The sequence below is a fragment of the Triticum aestivum genome, chromosome 7B (genome assembly GCF_018294505.1).
Source record: "Triticum aestivum cultivar Chinese Spring chromosome 7B, IWGSC CS RefSeq v2.1, whole genome shotgun sequence".
Lineage (NCBI taxonomy): Eukaryota > Viridiplantae > Streptophyta > Magnoliopsida > Poales > Poaceae > Triticum > Triticum aestivum.
Genome location: NC_057813.1, coordinates 217,823,486 through 217,841,130, shown reverse-complemented (window position 1 = coordinate 217,841,130; position 17,645 = coordinate 217,823,486). Strand labels below are relative to the sequence as shown.

The window sequence follows — 17,645 nt, the reverse complement described above, 5'->3', positions numbered from 1 at the left end:
TAAATTTTTTGCCATACTTGAATATTGTTATGATAATTATGCTTCTAATGCCTATGTTAAACCATATATTGAGGAATTTTCCGTTGTCCAAGAAGAGACTAATATTTTGCAGGAGTCTATGGAAGAAGAAATTGATGAAACTGTGAGATCATTGGATGAAAAAGATGATGAGGAGAGCGAAGAACAAAAGGAGGAAGAGCGGATTAGCTACCCGTGCCCACCTTCTAATGAGAGTAACTCTTCAGCTCATACATTGTTTAATTTCCCTTCGTGCTTACCGAAGGATGATTGCTATGATGATTGTTATGATCCCGTTGATTCTCTTGAAATATCCCTTTTTGATGATGCTTGTGGCCAAGATGCCAATATGAATTATGCTTATGGAGATGAACTTGCTATAGTTCCTTATGTTAAACATGAAATTGTTGCTATTGCACCCACGCATGATAGTCCTATTATCTTTTTGAATTCTCCAAACTACACTATATCAGAGAAGTTTGTGCTTATTAAGGATTATATTAATGGGTTGCCTTTTACCATTGCACATGATGATTTTGATAGATATAATATGCATGTGCTTGCTGATCCTACTTGCAATTATTATGAGAGAGGAACAATATCTCCACCTCTCTATGTTTCCAATATGATAAAATTGCAAGAAACTGCTTATACTATGCATTGGCCTTTACTTGGTGTGCATGAATTGTTCTTTTATGACATGCCGATGCATAGGAAGAGAGTTCTTCGTCATTACATGATATATGTTACTTTGTGCTCACTAATAAATCACAAATCATTGTTAATTAAAATTGGCTTTGATATACCTTGGGATCCGGGTGGATCCATTACTTGAGCACTATATGCCTAGCTTAATGGCTTTAAAGAAAGCGCTGCCAGGGAGACAACCCGGAAGTTTTAGAGAGTCATTTATTTCTGTTGTGTGCTTTCATATAGTCTAAAAAAAGTGGGGAACCCAAAACTTTTCAAAAAGGAAAGTGAAAGTGAGAGAGACAAGCATTGTTGAAGTGGGAGAGCTCCCTGAACTTTGTTCATGCTCATGGAAACTTTGTGAATCTTAATTATAGAAACTTTTCATCAAAAATAATTATCCCCTTGTACAATTACATTGTATTATATAAAAATAATGTGCCAAGGTTTGCCTTTAGGATGTTTACAATGCTTGTTGGTTTGTACAGTGCAGGACAGAAACTTTGGCTGTAGTGCGCGATTTCACATTCTTTTACTAGAACGTCAAACAGTTCTGAAACTTTTTGCACTGTCTTAGTATACAAATTGGTTATTTTTTCCTAATTTTGGTAGAATTTTTGGGGTACCAGAAGTATGGTGAATGTTCAGATTGCTACAGACTGTTCTGTTTTTGACAGATTCTGTATTTGACGCATAGTTTACTTGTTTTGATGAAACTATCAATTTCTATCAGTCGATTAAGCCATGAAAAAGTTATATTACAGTAGACACAATGCAAAAACAAAATATGAATTGGTTTGCAACAGTACCTAGAGTAGTGATTTGCTTTATTATACTAACGGATCTTATCGAGTTTTCTGTTGAAGTTTTGTGTGGATGAAGTGTTTGATCGAGGAGGTTTCGATATGAGGAAAAGGAGGAGAAGCAAGAGATCAAGCTTGGGGATGCCCAAGGCACCCCAAGTAAATATTCAAGGAGACTCAAGCGTCTAAGCTTGGGGATGCCCCAGAAGGCATCCCCTCTTTCTTCAACAAGTATCAGTATGTTTTCATATTCGTTTCGTTCATGCGATATGTGCAAGTCTTGGAGCGTCTTTTGCATTTAGTTTTCACTTTTTCTTTTATGCACCATGCTGGTATGAGATAGTCCTTGGTTGATTTATAGAATGCTCATTGCACTTCACTTATATCTTTTGTGTATGGCTTTATAGAATGCTTCATGTGCTTCACTTATATCATTTGAAGTTTGGATTGCCTGTTTCTCTTCACATAGAAAACCGCCATTTGTAGAAAGCTCTTTTGCTTCACTTATATTTGTTAGAGTGTGGGCATATCTTTTGTAGAAATAATTAAACTCTCTTGCTTCACTTATATCTATTTAGAGAGATGACAAGAATTGGTCATTCACATGGTTAGTCATAAAATCCTACATAAAACTTGTAGATCGTTGAATATGATATGTTTGATTCCTGGCAATAGTTTTGCGATATAATGGTCGTGATATTAGAGTCATGCTAGTGGGCGACTGTGGATTAGTAGAAATACTTGTGTTGAGGTTTGTGATTCCCGTAGCATGCACGTATGGTGAACCGTTATGTGATGAAGTCAGAGCATGATTTATTTATTGATTGTCTTCCTTGTGAGTGGCGGTCGGGGATGAGCGATGGTCTTTTCCTAATAATCTATCCCCCTAGGAGCATGCGTGTAGTACTTTTTTTTCGATGACTAATAGATTTTTGCAATAAGTATGTGAGTTCTTTATGACTAATGTTGAGTCCATGGATTATACGCACTCTCACCCTTCCATCATTGCTAGCCTCTTCGGTACCGTGCATTGCCCTTTCTCACCTCGAGAGTTGGTGCAAACTTCGCCGGTGCATCCAAACCGCGTGATGCGATACACTCTATCACACATGAGCCTCCTTATATCTTCCTCAAAGCAGCCACCATACCTACCTATCATGGCATTTCCATAGCCATTCCGAGATATATTGCCATGCAACTTCCATCATCATCATATACATGACTTGAGCATTCATTGTCATATTGCTTTGCATGATCGTAAGATAGCTAGCATGATATTTTCATGGCTTAGCCGGTTTTTTGATGTCATTGCTACGCTAGATCATTGCACATCCCTGTACACCGCTAGAGGCCTTCATATAGAGTCATATCTTTGTTCTAGAGTTGTAACATTGAGTTGTAAGTAAATAAAAGTGTGATGATACACATTATTAGAGCATTGCCCCAGTGAGGAAAGGATGATGGAGACTATGATTCCCCCACAAGTCGGGATGAGACTCCAGACTTTATGAAAAATAAAAGAGGCCAAAGAAGCCCAAATAAAAAAAAGAGGCCAAAGAAGCCCACCAAAAAAGAGAAATAAAAAAATGAGAGAAAAAAGAGAGAAGGGGCAATGTTACTATCCTTTTACCACACTTGTACTTCAAAGTAGCACCATGTTCTTCATAGAGAGAGTCTCTTGAGTTATCACTTTCATATACTAGTGGGAATTTTCATTATAGAACTTGGCTTGTATATTCCGATGATGGGCTTCCTGAAATGCCCGAGGTCTTCATGAGCAAGCAAGTTGGATGCACACCCACTTAGTTTCCAGTTTGAGCTTTCATACACTTATAGCTCTAGTGTGTCCGTTGCATGGCAATCCCTACTCCTCGCATTGACATCAATTGATGGGCATCTCCATAGCCAGTTGATTAGCCGCGTCAATGTGAGACTTTCTCCCTTTTTGTCTTCTCCACACAACCTCCACCATCATATTCTATTCCACCTTTAGTGCTATATCCATGGCTCACGCTCATGTATTGCGTGAAAGTTGAAAAGGTTTGAGAACATCAAAAGTATGAAACAATTGCTTGGCTTGTCATCGGGGTTGTGCATGATTTGAATATTTTGTGTGATGAAGATGGAACATAGCCAGACTATATGATTTTGTAGGGATAACTTTCTTTGGCCATGTTGTTTTGAAAAGACATGATTGCTTTATTAGTACGCTCGAAGTATTATTGTTCTTATGTTAAATGATAGACTATTGCTTTGAATCACTCGTGTCTTAATATTCATGCCATGATTAGACATAAGATCAAGATTATGCTAGGTAGCATTCCACATCAATTTTTTTATCATTTACCTACTCGAGGACGAGCGGGAATTAAGCTTGGGGGTGCTGATACGTCTCCGTTGTATCTATAATTTTTTATTGTTCCATGCCAATATTATTCAACTTCCATATACTTTTGGCAACTTTTTATATTATTTTTGGGACTAACATATTGATCCAGTGCCCAGTGCAGTTCCTGTTTGTTGCATATTTTATGTTTCGCAGAAACCCTATATCAAACGGAGTCCAAACGGGATAAAAACAGATGGAGAATATTTTTGGAATATTTGGGAAATATGGGAGGAAGAATCAACGCGAGACAGTGGCCGAGGTGGCCATAAGGCAGGAGGGCGCGCCTGCTTCGGCGCGCCCCTGACCCTCATGGGCCCCTCGTAAGGTGGTTGCTGCTATTCTTTTGCTGCAAGAAAGCTAATTTTTGGAAGAAAAAAAAGCATGGCAAAGGTTTCAATCCAATCGGGGTTACAGATCTCCGGATATAAAAGAAATGGTGCCAAGGCAGAATCTGAGAACGCAGAAACAGAGAGAGACAGAGAAACAGATCTAATCTCGAAGGGGCTCTCGCCCCTCCCACGCCATGGGAGCCAAGGACCAGAGGGGAAACCCTTCTCCCATCTAGGGAGGAGGTCAAGGAAGAAGAAGAAGAGGGGCTCTCTCCTCCTTGCTTTCGGTGGCGCCGGAGTGCCACTGGGGGCTATCATCATCACCACGATCTACACCAACAACCTCACCGCCCTCATCACCAACTCTTCCCCCCTCTATGCAGCGGTGTAACCTCTCTTTTTCTCGTTGTAATCTCTACTTAAACATGGTGCTCAACTCTATATATTATTTCCCAATGATGTATGGCTATCATATGATGTTTGAGTAGATCTGTTTTGTCCATGGGTTAATTGATGATCGTGATTGGTTTGAGTTGCATGTTTTATTATTGGTGATGTCCTATGGTGCTCTTCGTGTCACGCAAGCGTGAGGGATTATCGTTGTAGGGTGTTGCAATACGTTCATGATTCGCTTATAGTGGGTTGCTTGAGTGACAGAAGCATAAACCCGAGTAAGGGGGTTGTGGCATATGGGATAAAGGGGACTTGATACTTTAATGCTATGGTTGGGTTTTACCTTAATTATCTTTAGTAGTTGCGGATGCTTGCTAGAGTTCCAATCATAAGTGCATATGATCCAAGAAGAGAAAGTATGTTAGCTTATGCCTCTCCCTCAAATAAAATTGCAATAGTGATTACCGGTCTAGTTATCGATTGCCTAGGGACAAATAACTTTCTCGTGACAAAAAGCTCTCTACTAAAACTAACTTAGTTGCTTCTTTATCTAAAAAGCCCCTACTTTTTATTTACGTGCTCTTTATTATCTTGCATACATATCCAATAACACCTACAAAGTACTTCTAGTTTCATACTTGTTCTAGGTAAAGCGAACGTCAAGCGTGCGTAGAGTTGTATCGGTGGTCGATAGAACTTGAGGGAATATTTATTCTACCTTTAGCTCCTTGTTGGGTTAGACACTCTTACTTATCGAAAGAGGCTACAATTGATTCCCTATACTTGTGGGCTATCAAGCGCAGCTCAAGGAAATCTATACGCGTGAAGAAATTATGTATAAGCAGAGGTCAAGAGTAGACTGGTTGAGTGTAGGCGACCAGAACACAAAATATTTTCAGAGCCGGGCTACTCATAGGAAAAGGAAAAACACGATCAAAGCTCTTCGGAGGGAGGATGGAACTAGATGTACAGTTGATGAACAGATGAGAGAAATGGCTGCCAGTTTCTATGAGGGAATGTTTACTTCGGATGGTTCGTCGGGGGCCAATGCTTTATTATAGAACATACATCAAGTGGTCTCTCCGGATATGAACGACACGCTTACTGCTCCTATCACTGATGAAGAGATGCATGTGGCTCTGTTCCAAATGGGGCCAACGAAGGCGCCCGGTTCGGACGGGCTTCCGGCTCTTTTCTACCAGCGGCACTGGCCGCAGGTCCGTGAGGATGTGTGTCGAGCTGTGAGGGATTTCTTGGGTGGTGTGGCCGCCCCGGAGGATTTTAATGATACCGTCATTGTCATGATTCCCAAGACCAACTCACCGGAGTTGTTGTCTCAGTTCAGACCAATTAGTTTGTGCAACGTGCTTTATAAGATTGCAACTAAAGTATTGGCAAATAGATTGAAAGGCATCCTCCCCATTCTTATCTTAGATGAGCAAAGTGTGTTTGTACCGGGACGTCTCATCACTGACAATGTCCTTGTTGCGTATGAGTGTGTTCATGCCATACGGACTAGGAAAAGGAAGAAACTGTTGTGTGCGGTAAAACTAGACATGATGAAGGCGCATGATAGGGTTGAATGGGTGTTTTTGCAACAGATGTTAGAGCAGTTTGGTTTTGCACCACAGTGGATTATGATGATCATGAGGTGTGTCACCACTGCTAATTTTTCTGTCAAGATGAATGATGCTTGTTCTAGGAGGTTTTCACCCTCCCGGGGACTACGGTACGGTGACCCGCTCTCTCCATATCTCTTCCTATTTTGTGTTGAGGGTTTCTCAGCACTGTTGAAGAAGGCACAAGAAGACGCTAAGATCAAAGGGGTGATGTTTGGGAGCACTGGCCCCCATGTAACTCACCTCCTTTTTGCGGATGACAGCATTGTGTTTTTGGAGGGATCGAGGGACAATATGGATGCCTTAAAGGAGATTTTAAATAGTTATGAAGCGGCTTCAGGGCAACGTGTGAACTTACAGAAATCTTCAATCTTTTTTGGCAAGGGGTGCGGAGATGATACAAAGGTAGAGCTGAAGTGTGCACTTGGGATTGGTTCAGAAGCTCTAAGTGAACGATATCTTGGGCTGCCAACACTGGTTGGTCGTTCTAAGGAGGGCACTTTCAAGTATGTCACGGAAAGTTCCAAGTCAAAAGTGGGTGGCTATAAGGGCCAAGGTTTGTCCAAAGCGGCGAAGGAGGTTTTGGTGAAATCCGGACTCCAAGCTGTACCTACTTTCACCATGAGTTGTTTTCAGCTCACTAAGAAAACATGCCGGAATCTGACTTCAATCTCTTCGAAATTCTGGTGGGGTGAATCGAATGGTGAAAGGAAAGTACATTGGATCTCTTGGCAAAAAATGTGTGCTGCAAAAAGAGTTGGGGGTCTCGGTTTCCGTGATCCTGAGGGCTTCAACCAAGCTTTACTAGCAAAATAGGCGTGGGGGATTTTGCAAGAACTGAACTCGCTGTGCGCAAGGGTTCTCAAAGCTCGCTATTTTAAGGAGCAAACAATCATGACAGCCACATGCCCTTCCAACGCCTCCTACACCTTCCGCAGTGTGTTGTATGGGAGAGATCTTTTAAGGGAGGGAACAATATGGCGCATAGGAGATGGTTCGAAGGTGAATATACACCATGACAACTGGATTCCGAGGCAGGGAAGTTTGAAGCCACTGGGCCAATTCTTCATGCCCGGTGTGACAAGGGTGGCAGACTTGTTAACTCTAGATGATCGTTCGTGGGATGCAGCAAAGGTGGATGCCATGTTCAGTCCGAGTGATGCGGCGGACATCAAACATATCGCTATTGGGGGTCCGGAGGAACAGGATTATATGGCCTGGAACTATACAAAAAAGGGTGCTTTACTGTTAAATCTGCATACCACCTGAGAAGGGCGATGGGAAGAATGAGGACCGGACAGCCGGAGTCCTCTAATATTGTGAATGCGCACAAGGGGTTCATGGCGCTACGGGACACATGTGCACCGTCTAAAGCAAAGATTCATATGTGGCGTTTGATCAAAAATGGGCTGGCTGTGGGGTTTGAACTACATCGACGACGGATTAAACCGGGTGTTTTTTGTGTTGCATGTGGTAGAGAAGAAACCATCTATCACCGGTTTTGGGCATATCAACATTCAGTAAGGTTCTGGCAGCTCTTCCACTCAGAGAAGGGAGTTGCCGTGGCGATCCCACCATGCATGACGGACTCCCAGAGTGCTCTAGCTCGCTGGCTCCTCGACTGGTTTGCCGGGGCATCTGACGAAGACCGAAAGGCAATGGTGCATTCTTTGTGCCATAGCGCTGGGTGCCGATCGCCCCGGGAGGCAATGGTGCCGGGGCGATCGGCTCGCCCGGAATAATGCTCGGGATGGCAAGCCGATCGCCTCGGCACATGAAATAATGAACTCTGTTCTTGCCCATATGAGGGAATGGAGGAAGATACATACACGGAAGACGGGTGCGCCTGTTCGGAATGAACCATAGCGCTGGGAGCCCCCTGACGAGGGATGGGTTAAAGTAAACTCAGATGGAGCTATGTCAAAGTTTGGAGTGAAAGGAGGATCTGGAGCAGTCCTTAGAGACTACAATGGCGCTTTTCTGGCAGCAACCTATCATTATTTCCCAAACATTATGGATCCGGAAGCTACTAAGGTCTTGGCGTGCCGACGTGCCTTGCAGCTGGCTGCAGACATTAACGCAACAAGAGTTCATCTGGAATTGGATGCTCAAGCTGTGGTGAATATGCTGAAACATTCAGCGAGGAATCTATCGGCTAATGGTCCATGGATTGAGGAGGTGAAAGCTTTTCTTGGGTCCTTCGTCGAGTACAAGATTTCTTGGGTTCGGCGTTCTGCTAATATTGCCGCGCATAAATTAGCTAGAGTGGGTGTTGGTGATGAATTGTGTAAGGTGTGGTTGGGGGTCCCCCAGACTTCGTTCTTTCTGTAATCGCGGATGACCTTCCAGTGTTTTGAGTTTTAAATAAATACGGCAATATTTACCCTAAAAAAACAATTCTCAGGCATGTAACTCCCTACAGAATTCTCACCGATAAATACTACCACACACCAAACATGAAAATGGGACTAATAATTACTTCCCAAGTCTAATTTCTTCAGAAACTCCCCCTCGTAAACTCCCATGCCCAATGGCTCAAGCTGCCAAACACGCTGTTATTGGAATAAATTACTATTGATCTTCCAAAAAAAAGAAAAACTGAAAAAAGAATGAATACACTTTGTTGCCGAAAGACGCCTGCCACCACACATGGCCTCGTTACGCAATCGGAAGTGAACCTCACTATCGATACTGCCGCTTTGGGGATCTTCGGTGCGGCGAAGCAAGCTAGCAAGAGCAAGACGGAAGTCGGAAGAGGATACAACCCACGCTCCATTCCTCTTCCTCGCAAAATATCCGCACGAGTCCTACCGCGTGCGGCGGCCGGAAGGAATTCGCTCGGATTGAGCGCCCCGCCGCTGGGATCCCGCCGTTGTTCGCGCGAGAATCCAAGTCTACCGGGGCCGCGATCCTCGCATCGCGGCTTCCCGTCACATCTTGACCGAGGAATTTCTGTGGAGCCGCCGTGGAGTCACCGGAGCCTTCCTCTGCGGTGCCCAGGGCGGCTGGGTCGTCTCGGGTTCGGGGTTGATGCGCGGCGTCTCCGGCGCCACTGCTGCGACGTACGGCGAGACTGGTGCTTCAGATCGCGGAGCCGGCCCCGGGTTGTCCTTCCACTTGCTGTGGCTGTGGCTGGGGATCGGTGGTGGGGAGTAAAGCCTGGGGAGTGAGCAGATGGAAGAGGACTGTATTTTACTATTCTCGCTACCACTTGGATTTCGCTCCAGTTAGACAGTAGATTAGCCTTATCTTGCTCGCCGATCAGAGCTTAGAGTGGTCTGCCCGTGCTCGCCGGAGCAGGTTCTTGGTGGTTTTGGGGAGCAGTTGCTCAATCGCTGCAAGCAGAAGCATAATCGGGAGTTGGTTTGTCAGAGGAACCAGTCTGTGTGTGGTAACTTGGGCCGTGGAATTGCGCAAATCCAGCTTTGCAGGGTTGCTGCAGCTGGATATGGTGCATGTGAAAGAATCTAGAGAGCTTGTTCGATTGCTTTGCGTCACACAATGTCTCGGTGCTTCCCATTCCCGCCTCCCGGGTATGAGGCAAAGCCCAGGAGTGAGCATAAGGATCTGCTAAAGAAGGTTCATGCTTTTACCTTTAAAATCACTTGCAAATAAGGCTGCACTTTATGCTTCACACAACTAGGCGGTGATAGACTAACTATGCAGTCGGTGAGAGAATGAACATGCCTGAAATGAGAAGGGACTTGTCCTGCTGTTTGCGGGTTAACATACACTGAATCATCTTCATCTGTTGCAAATAGAGGGTGGATGTTGATATATTCTTGTTCCTGAGGTTATTTTCTTGTGTAGAGACTGTTTGCCATTTTGTGTGCCGTGTTTTTGAAATATTGTCTGTATCTAGCAGGAGTCACAGCTACAGTATTTAGATTATTTTCTTGTTCTTTGCTCACAAGGAAGGTGGCCATAAGTTCGTATGTAGTGAAGCAACTTATATAGCATTCCATGATACTATGGAACTAGCTCACGTATTTGCAAAATGTTTGAGGCTTAATTAATTATAAAGAGGGGGAGAACATTTGCTTATTTAAAGATTAGAAAAGCCTATATATTTTTTATTGCTAGCAGACATGTTCCTTTTACTGTCACAAAACATAAAACAGGAAAAGACCAGCCCTGCAGTATTTCTCTTTATATTTGCCCCTTTGTAATCTAGGTTGGGAATTTGGGATGGATAGTTATTTTTTAGAGCAACACTATTTCCTGCCTTAGGACAGCCTATCCTCACGATAGTTCATATGCTTCAGTTATGCTGGATCATTAAGATATTCACTAACTAATCTTTATTCCGTGATCTACAAAATACTTATATGTTCAAATTTCATGTTGCCCTTGCTGAAATTGTTTCTCTAGCCTCTACTACTATGAAAATGGCTACCCTGCTAATATGGCAAGACTTGGATATCCACTTTTTACTATCTTATAATGCTTTGTACTGACTATTACTGCACGTTCCTACTATTCTTGTATTACCTAGAGTAGATGGGTATAAAGTGTAAATGTTTTCTTGGAGACGTTGGTCTGCTTAAACTATGCTTTCCTTGTGATCCATCTCTAGAATTATTCGTCCACACAGAACTTAAATCCTGGCTTAGATCAATGCAATATATCCTCGATCATCAAGCTTGGTGTAACATATATGGCTGGCTGATTATCTGTGCATGTAACATGATGGTGTTTGATAGAAAACCGCAGTGAGGTCTTGATTTTATTATGATTTGTATTGAATATGTACTCTTTTACCTTTATTTTGCTTGTTTAATTGTATTAATACTCAACCTGTGGCACCATTTCTACATTTACTGTTATTAACAATTAATCTGTGGCAACTTTTTTCAGGAAAATCACAAGGCAAAGAAGCACAAAAAGGAAAAGACGGATGGGGGCAAAAGAGAAAGAAAAGAAAAGGATCGTGGTTATAGGAAAGATAAGCACAAGAAGAAACACAAAAGAGAGAAGCACAAAGATAGGAGAGAGAAGAAAGAAAGAGATAAAGACAAAAGACAAAATTTGGAACTGGGAACCCAGAAGAAGGATGATCTTGACAATAGAAGACCCAAACAAATAGTGCATAATGAAGCAGTCAAATATAGCAAACATAAAGAAGAGTTGGCTACCCAAATCACAGGCCAAGAAGGTCATGCAAACCGCACCAGGAGTAATACTGGCAAGTTGCTTCCTCGAAGCATCGAGTCCTTTGGTGTTGTAGGTTCTAAAGAGAAGGAAAGAACTTCTATCAGTAGAGTGAATGGGAAATCCGGGCAAATTGCTCAGCACAATCATGCCAGTGAAAAGGGAAAGAATAAAACTAGAATCTTGAGTGGTACGAGCCTTCAACTTGGGTCAGCTGAAAAACGTTCTACCAGAATACATGGTAGTAGTGGAGTGGGCCTGCAACAGGATAGCTCTAAAGGTATATTTGTTACTACCACAGCCTCTCAACAGAAGTGCAGAATTACACCAAGTGCAAATGCTGCGCAGAGAACTGAACAAGTGGACCAACATCCAGATGGTTCTTCTCATTCTGCATATGGAAAAGGTGACAGCGTGAGCACCAAGTGGATGGCAGAGAATAAAAAAGGGAATGCTGACAATTTTCATTTCGGGATGGATAAGCAATCGGCAAGAGGCAAAAGTGGAGGAGATCAAGGGATTGCAAAGATTAAGGAGGCAAAAGCTAATCATCAGAAGAGTGTTAAAGATGGAGATAAAAGGCATGGTGTAAATCAGAAGGTTGTTAAAGACAGAGATAGAGATTGCAATGTAAAGAAAAGAAAGGCTAAAGATGGTAATGAAGGCAAAACCAGGGAGAAAAGAAGTGCTATAGATGAGCAGAAACACAGAGAGCTTGATGGAGATGGGGCAAGCAAGAACTATATTCATGATCTAATGGACTTGGCTCATCTTAATGGGAACAAGTTCACTTCTGATGATGTCAAGAAAAGGAAAGGCTTAAACGCTAACAGTTCTCTACATGGTGAGTTTCTTTACTCGTTATCGTGGGGCTGGTTTTATATGTGTGTGTACTCCTTGGAAGCATACGCTTAGATTTAGATAGCCTTCTAGCTACGATTTTGATTTTATTTTAGGCTCACTTGCATAATGTTGGCAGATCATCATAGTATGCCAATGGCTAAGATGCCAAGGACGTCTCCTGCCAATCATCTTTGTGTGAATGGGGAAATGTTGAAGCATTCTCAGCGAACTGCACCTACATTACTAGTGGGCACAAACCCTTGTGAGGCAGGCATACTTGAAGATAGCAAGGAATGCATCAAAAATGGCATGACCGGCCTCCTCTACCTAGAGGAACACAATTCTGCAGTCTGTCCATCCAGCTATGGCAGCAGTGAAGTCTCTCTGAAACCAGCTCACCCTGATACCAAGTATCTGAGCCAGCTGTACTCCGTACCAGCGGCCGATGACCGCTCAGAGTATATTGATCAAGACTGGCTGTTTCCGGGAGACCGTGTTCACCAGAAAACAACGATGCTTGAGGCCGCAGAAGCACCCCAGGTCTGGGCTGAAGCACAGCTGATCGATTCTGCTGGTGTAGTTGCTCTGCCTTATGTTGTTCCTTTGTAATGTGAAACTCCTCCATTATGCGCACATGAGACGGCTTTCATAGTTTTGGGCTATGATCAGGAAGTGCAGAAGATAGGATTCACTTATTCGTTTTGCTGTCATGCCAGCATGGTTTTGTTGGCGAGATTTCTGGCCACTAAACTGCCAGTGACCCCAGTTGAGGTTTTGTTGTCTGTAAGGTTGTGCTGCATATCAGATGGTACGACGGCTGACGGGCACACTTGAGATTCTGTACATGAAGCGATTGGATTCAGCGGCAAGTGTTGCTCCTGCTGTACCGCCAGACAGTATGGTGTTTTTCTTTCTTTTGCGAAAACACAGTTTTGGCGTTGTATTCGTAAAATTTTCATGAAAGAAATGTTTAGAGGCCAAGGAACTCGAAACACGAAAAATGAAGTGTCTCTAAGATCCTTTATTGTGCTTGAACAAGAGCTTGTTTTGAGTTTTGTGGCCTGTGTTTGTTTGAGTATCCTTTCGTATTAGTTTGGCAGGGCTATGGGCATGGTTTATGCTCTGCAGTTTGAGATTTTGAGTTTGCTGTTTTAGCCATCAAACTGATAGCTAACTCTCTTGTAAGAGCATCTACAGCCGGGCGACTCAAACACGTGTCATATGTTCGGGCGAGCCGTCCGGTCACGTTTTTTTGACCCAGACCCCCCCCCCCCCCCCCCCACCCACCCCCAAACGCCTGGACTGATCGGCACCCCTCATATCCAGCCCAAATATGGGGCGGATATGGGGGCGCCCAGGCATGCCTGCCGCGTTGGACCTGATACCCCGGCCCCACCCCAAATTGCAACAAATCCCCCCCCCCCCCCCCCCCCCGAGCTGCCGGATCCATTTGCTCTCTCCTCTCTTCTTTCTCCTTCGCCACCCCTCATATTCAGCCCAAATATAGGGCGGATATGGGGGCCCCAGGCATGCCTGCCACGTTGGACCTGATAGCCCGGCCCCCCCCCAAATTGCACCAAATCCCCCCCCCCCCCCAGCTGCCGGATTCATTTGCTCTCTCCTCTCTTCTTTCTCCTTTGTCGTCTGGCTCGTAGCTCTGCCGCCGCACGCGCTCCGCAGCCATTCCTAGCCTCTGCGCCGGCAGCTCCGGCAGAGCAGTCCTCGCTCCCGTCCTCGCCGCGGAGGACATCGTCTTCGGCCCGGACGCCACTGCGGTACGTCCGACAACTCTCTGGCTCCGCCTTGCGCTTGATGTGTTCAACACATTGTTTGGCCGGATTTTTCTTTTGTAATTTTGTTACAGAAAACGATGGATTTCGATGCTTCGTTGGACGAGGAGTATGGACCCACGAAGCTTGATCAAATGATTCAAGATGAGTTCTTTGATTCCTCGGATTCAGACGAAGAAGTGAACATGATTATGCTCATGAGCATGCAAGAGGAAATGAACCGCCAAGTGGAGCATTTTCTCAACTTCAAGGGCTCAATCAAATGAAGAAGAGTGATCAAGCGGGATAGGGTGTCCAGAGCAAAGCTACTGTACAGGGACTACTTTGCTCCCGAGCCTGCTTTCCCGGATAATCCATGGTCTCGTCGCCGTTTTAGCATGTGGAAACCATTGTTCTTGTGCACTGTGGAGGGAGTGGAGGCACACAACGACTACTTCAAGCTCACAAGGAATTGTTGCGGACAATCTCTTTCTCTCCCAAGCAGAAGTGCACGTCTGCTCTGAGGATGCTTGCACTTGGTACGGCTGCAGATGTCGTTGGTGAGATGGTCAGGATGGGGGGAGCACGTGCTTGAAGACTACTGTCAAGTTTGCTCGTGCCGCGGGAGGTGTTTGGACCTGAGTATCTCAGAGAACCAAATGTGCAGGACACGAAGAAGTTGTTGGCTATTGGATAGGCAGGGGGTTTCTAGGAATATGCTCGGATCAATTGATTGCATGCATTGGCAATGAAAGAACTGCCCAAAGTTTTGTGGGGAATGTATCGAAGTCACACCAGAGAGGCCACCATCATAATAGAAGCGGTGGCATCACATGACTTGTGGATTTGGCATGCTTTCTTTGGAATGTCGGGTTCTCACAATGACATTAACGTGCTTCAACGATCTCCGGTGTTCAGGAGGCTTTGCAATGGGGAATCGCCGCCATGCAACTACACCGTCAACGGCCGAGACTACAACATTGGATACTATCTTGTTGATGGTATCTATCCTCAATGGGCGGCGTTTGTGAAGACCATATCCGAGCCACGTGTCAGGAAACATAGCCACTTTGCAACAATGCAGGAAGCGGCTAGGAAGGATGTGGAGAGGGCATTTGGTGTGCTGCAAGCTCACTGGGGAATTGCGCAGAGCGCTGCAATGATATGGGAATCAGAAACTTTATGGCATCTGATGACATGTTATTGTAGGGTTAAACCCTATGTGGGATCTTTTCACACTTGGAGGGGGAAAAGGAGGAAAAGCTCTCAAGAACACCAAGAACAAAACTCTCAAACAAACCCAAATATCACATCCACTAGGGTAGCATACATGAGATCCACAAGATTACAAGATCAATCCAAGGGGAATAGCACTAGGGTGAGGTTCTTCTCACTAGGTGAGGTCTTGCATCCAAAGAGGATCTTCTCCAAGAGGAGGGCTTGATCTCCAAGAGGAGCTTCTCCAAGTGGAGGTCTAGATCTCCTAAAGGAGGAAGGGGGTACTTATAGTCTAGGGGAGAAATAAGAGGGGGAGAGGGTTACAAGGGCAAAAACCCCAACTTGCACGCAGGCTCGCGGAGTGGTCCGGGCACCCGGGGCGAAGGGGCCGGGCACCCGGACCGGACAGAGGCACCGGCTCAGGCGGGACCGGGCACCCGGGGCAAAGGGGCCGGGCACCCGACCTAGTCAGGGGGCCGGCTGGGGCTGACCGGGCACCCGGGGGGGCGGCTAGGAGCCACCGCGAGGGGGTGCCAGGCACCCGGGGGCGAGGGCCCGGGCACCCGGGGCTGGCTGGGGGTGCGGCCCAACTCCTGGCCGGGCACCCGGGGCCGGCTGAGGCGCAGCCCAGGCAGGGGCCGGGCACCCGGGGCCGGTTGAGGCGCAGCCCAGGTAGGGTCCGGGCACCCGGGGCCGAGACGGCCGGGCACCCGGGGTGTCTAGTGGGTTTTTCCTCCCCTCCTCCTTCTTCACTCTTCTCGACCTCTCCTTCCTTCTCTCGCTCCATGGAGGCTCGCAGCTCCGTCTTCTCCTTCTCACGGCCAACTTCCTCGTACCTAAGAATGAACAATGTTTCTGTTTGAGGTAGAATCCAATCCTCACACGAATCCAAACGAGACTTGAAGTTCACCTCGTTCTCGATGTGGCGCGCACGTGCTCTTGTCGTTGGCCCTCTTGGTGCTTGCGGTGGTGATGGAGTGTCGGTGCGGGTAGTCGAGGGATGCTCCGCATCATCTCCCCCCCCCCCTTGGGAGAGATCCGACCTCGGATCGTGATCCTCATCACCACGGAAATGGTTGTCGTGGATGGACTTGTAGTTGGACAAAGTGGAAGTCATGGCGCAATCCAAGTACTCCAAGGTGTCGCCAGAGGAGTATACGTGCAAAAAAAGCAAACACAAACGACACTCGGAAATACAATGGTTAGTGCATACAAAGTGTCCATTAAGGAAGAATAAGTCCGTGCGGCAAGATTGTTCGTGGCAAAGCGCATGAAGCTTATCAAGATGATAAAGAATGAGATGCAAAGCATTCATGGGAGCAAAAGCATTTATTGTGCACACAAATGTGTTGTGATTATGATCAATGCAACAACGGTGCAAAATGATGTCATAGTGAGACGGTTTATCAATAGCATGAATATGGCAACGGATTCTCAATATGAAAAAGTTATCATGTAATTGATGGTAGGCAATAAGATCATGATGTATGAATATGCCATCAAGAAAGATCACAACAAATTTGCTAAGGAAATGCACAAGCTCAAATATCATGGGAATACGAGATGCAACAAGGCAATCATAATGTGTGTCAATCCATGCATAGGGTGCAAACTTGCGGTGAGTATGAGATGTCCATCGAGCATGACATGTGGAAGCATAATCAACCAATATGGAGGTTGTGGTACAAAAAGTCAAAGGAGTGTTGAGGTACCAAAGCTCGATGTCGTCGCATGAGTGGAGTTCCAAAGGTGCATCCAGTATGTGCGAGCGCTCCTCAACTTGAAGGTCCATAGAGCCAATCTCCAATTTCGCTCCTCCGTTTGCGAGATGTATCATGTAGATAACAAGAAGGAAACAACAATGAAAGAGTGACCCATCCAATGTGCGTATTTGAGGATGGCTCAAAGGGAAGGATGTCACCTTTAGGAGTTTCTCAAGGATGACGGAGTCGCGCATCTTGTATGCCTTCACATAACCAATATGTCTCGTGGTGGTACCGCCTTGTAAATCCTTCAAAATGAGAGAACATGACAAACACTTGGAAAAACAAATGAGGTTAGCGGAAGGGCCAAACCTATCATTCGTGTGGTAAGATACCCAACAAGTGTATGCATAATGCTCATCATAAGAAATGACAAGGTAGTATTGCATAGTATGGAGGCATATGATGCGAGAACAACCAAATGCAATAGGCTCAATCAAACAAGCATGCATCACAAGTAAGGTGTCAAAGTCTCCAAGATCAATAAGCATAGTATGGTTGCACTCAATACAAGTGGATATGAAAGAGGCAACTAATGGACACAAGAGACAATGATCGAGATATATCATGTGAGAGGCATGAACATATATGTCATCAACCCAAGAAAGCGAGTAAGAGTGGAACGTGGGTGATGCAACCAAGCAAGCAATCATAGCAATC

At 45.1% G+C, this 17,645-nt stretch overlaps 1 protein-coding gene across 1 annotated transcript; it reads left to right on the top strand.

Annotated features, from left to right (window-relative positions):
- The first annotated feature begins 8,919 nt into the window (after nt 1-8,919).
- Nucleotides 8,920-13,290, top strand: LOC123156600 (TRAF3-interacting protein 1). The gene is made up of 3 exons (XM_044574751.1): nt 8,920-9,820; nt 11,099-12,236; nt 12,372-13,290. The coding sequence occupies exons 1-3, from the start codon at nt 9,743-9,745 to the stop codon at nt 12,842-12,844; spliced, it is 1,689 nt and encodes a 562-aa protein (XP_044430686.1). The 5' UTR covers nt 8,920-9,742; the 3' UTR covers nt 12,845-13,290.
- The last annotated feature ends 4,355 nt before the right edge of the window (nt 13,291-17,645 follow it).

What these genes read in the sequence shown, in the direction of transcription:
- LOC123156600 (XM_044574751.1), top strand. Translation starts at nt 9,743, where the DNA reads ATGTCTCGGTGCTTCCCATTCCCGCCTCCCGGGTATGAGGCAAAGCCC. An exon ending in ATAAGGATCTGCTAAAGAAG is followed by an intron (nt 9,821 to 11,098) that starts GTTCATGCTTTT and finishes AACTTTTTTCAG; the next exon opens with GAAAATCACAAGGCAAAGAA. An exon ending in CGCTAACAGTTCTCTACATG is followed by an intron (nt 12,237 to 12,371) that starts GTGAGTTTCTTT and finishes TAATGTTGGCAG; the next exon opens with ATCATCATAGTATGCCAATG.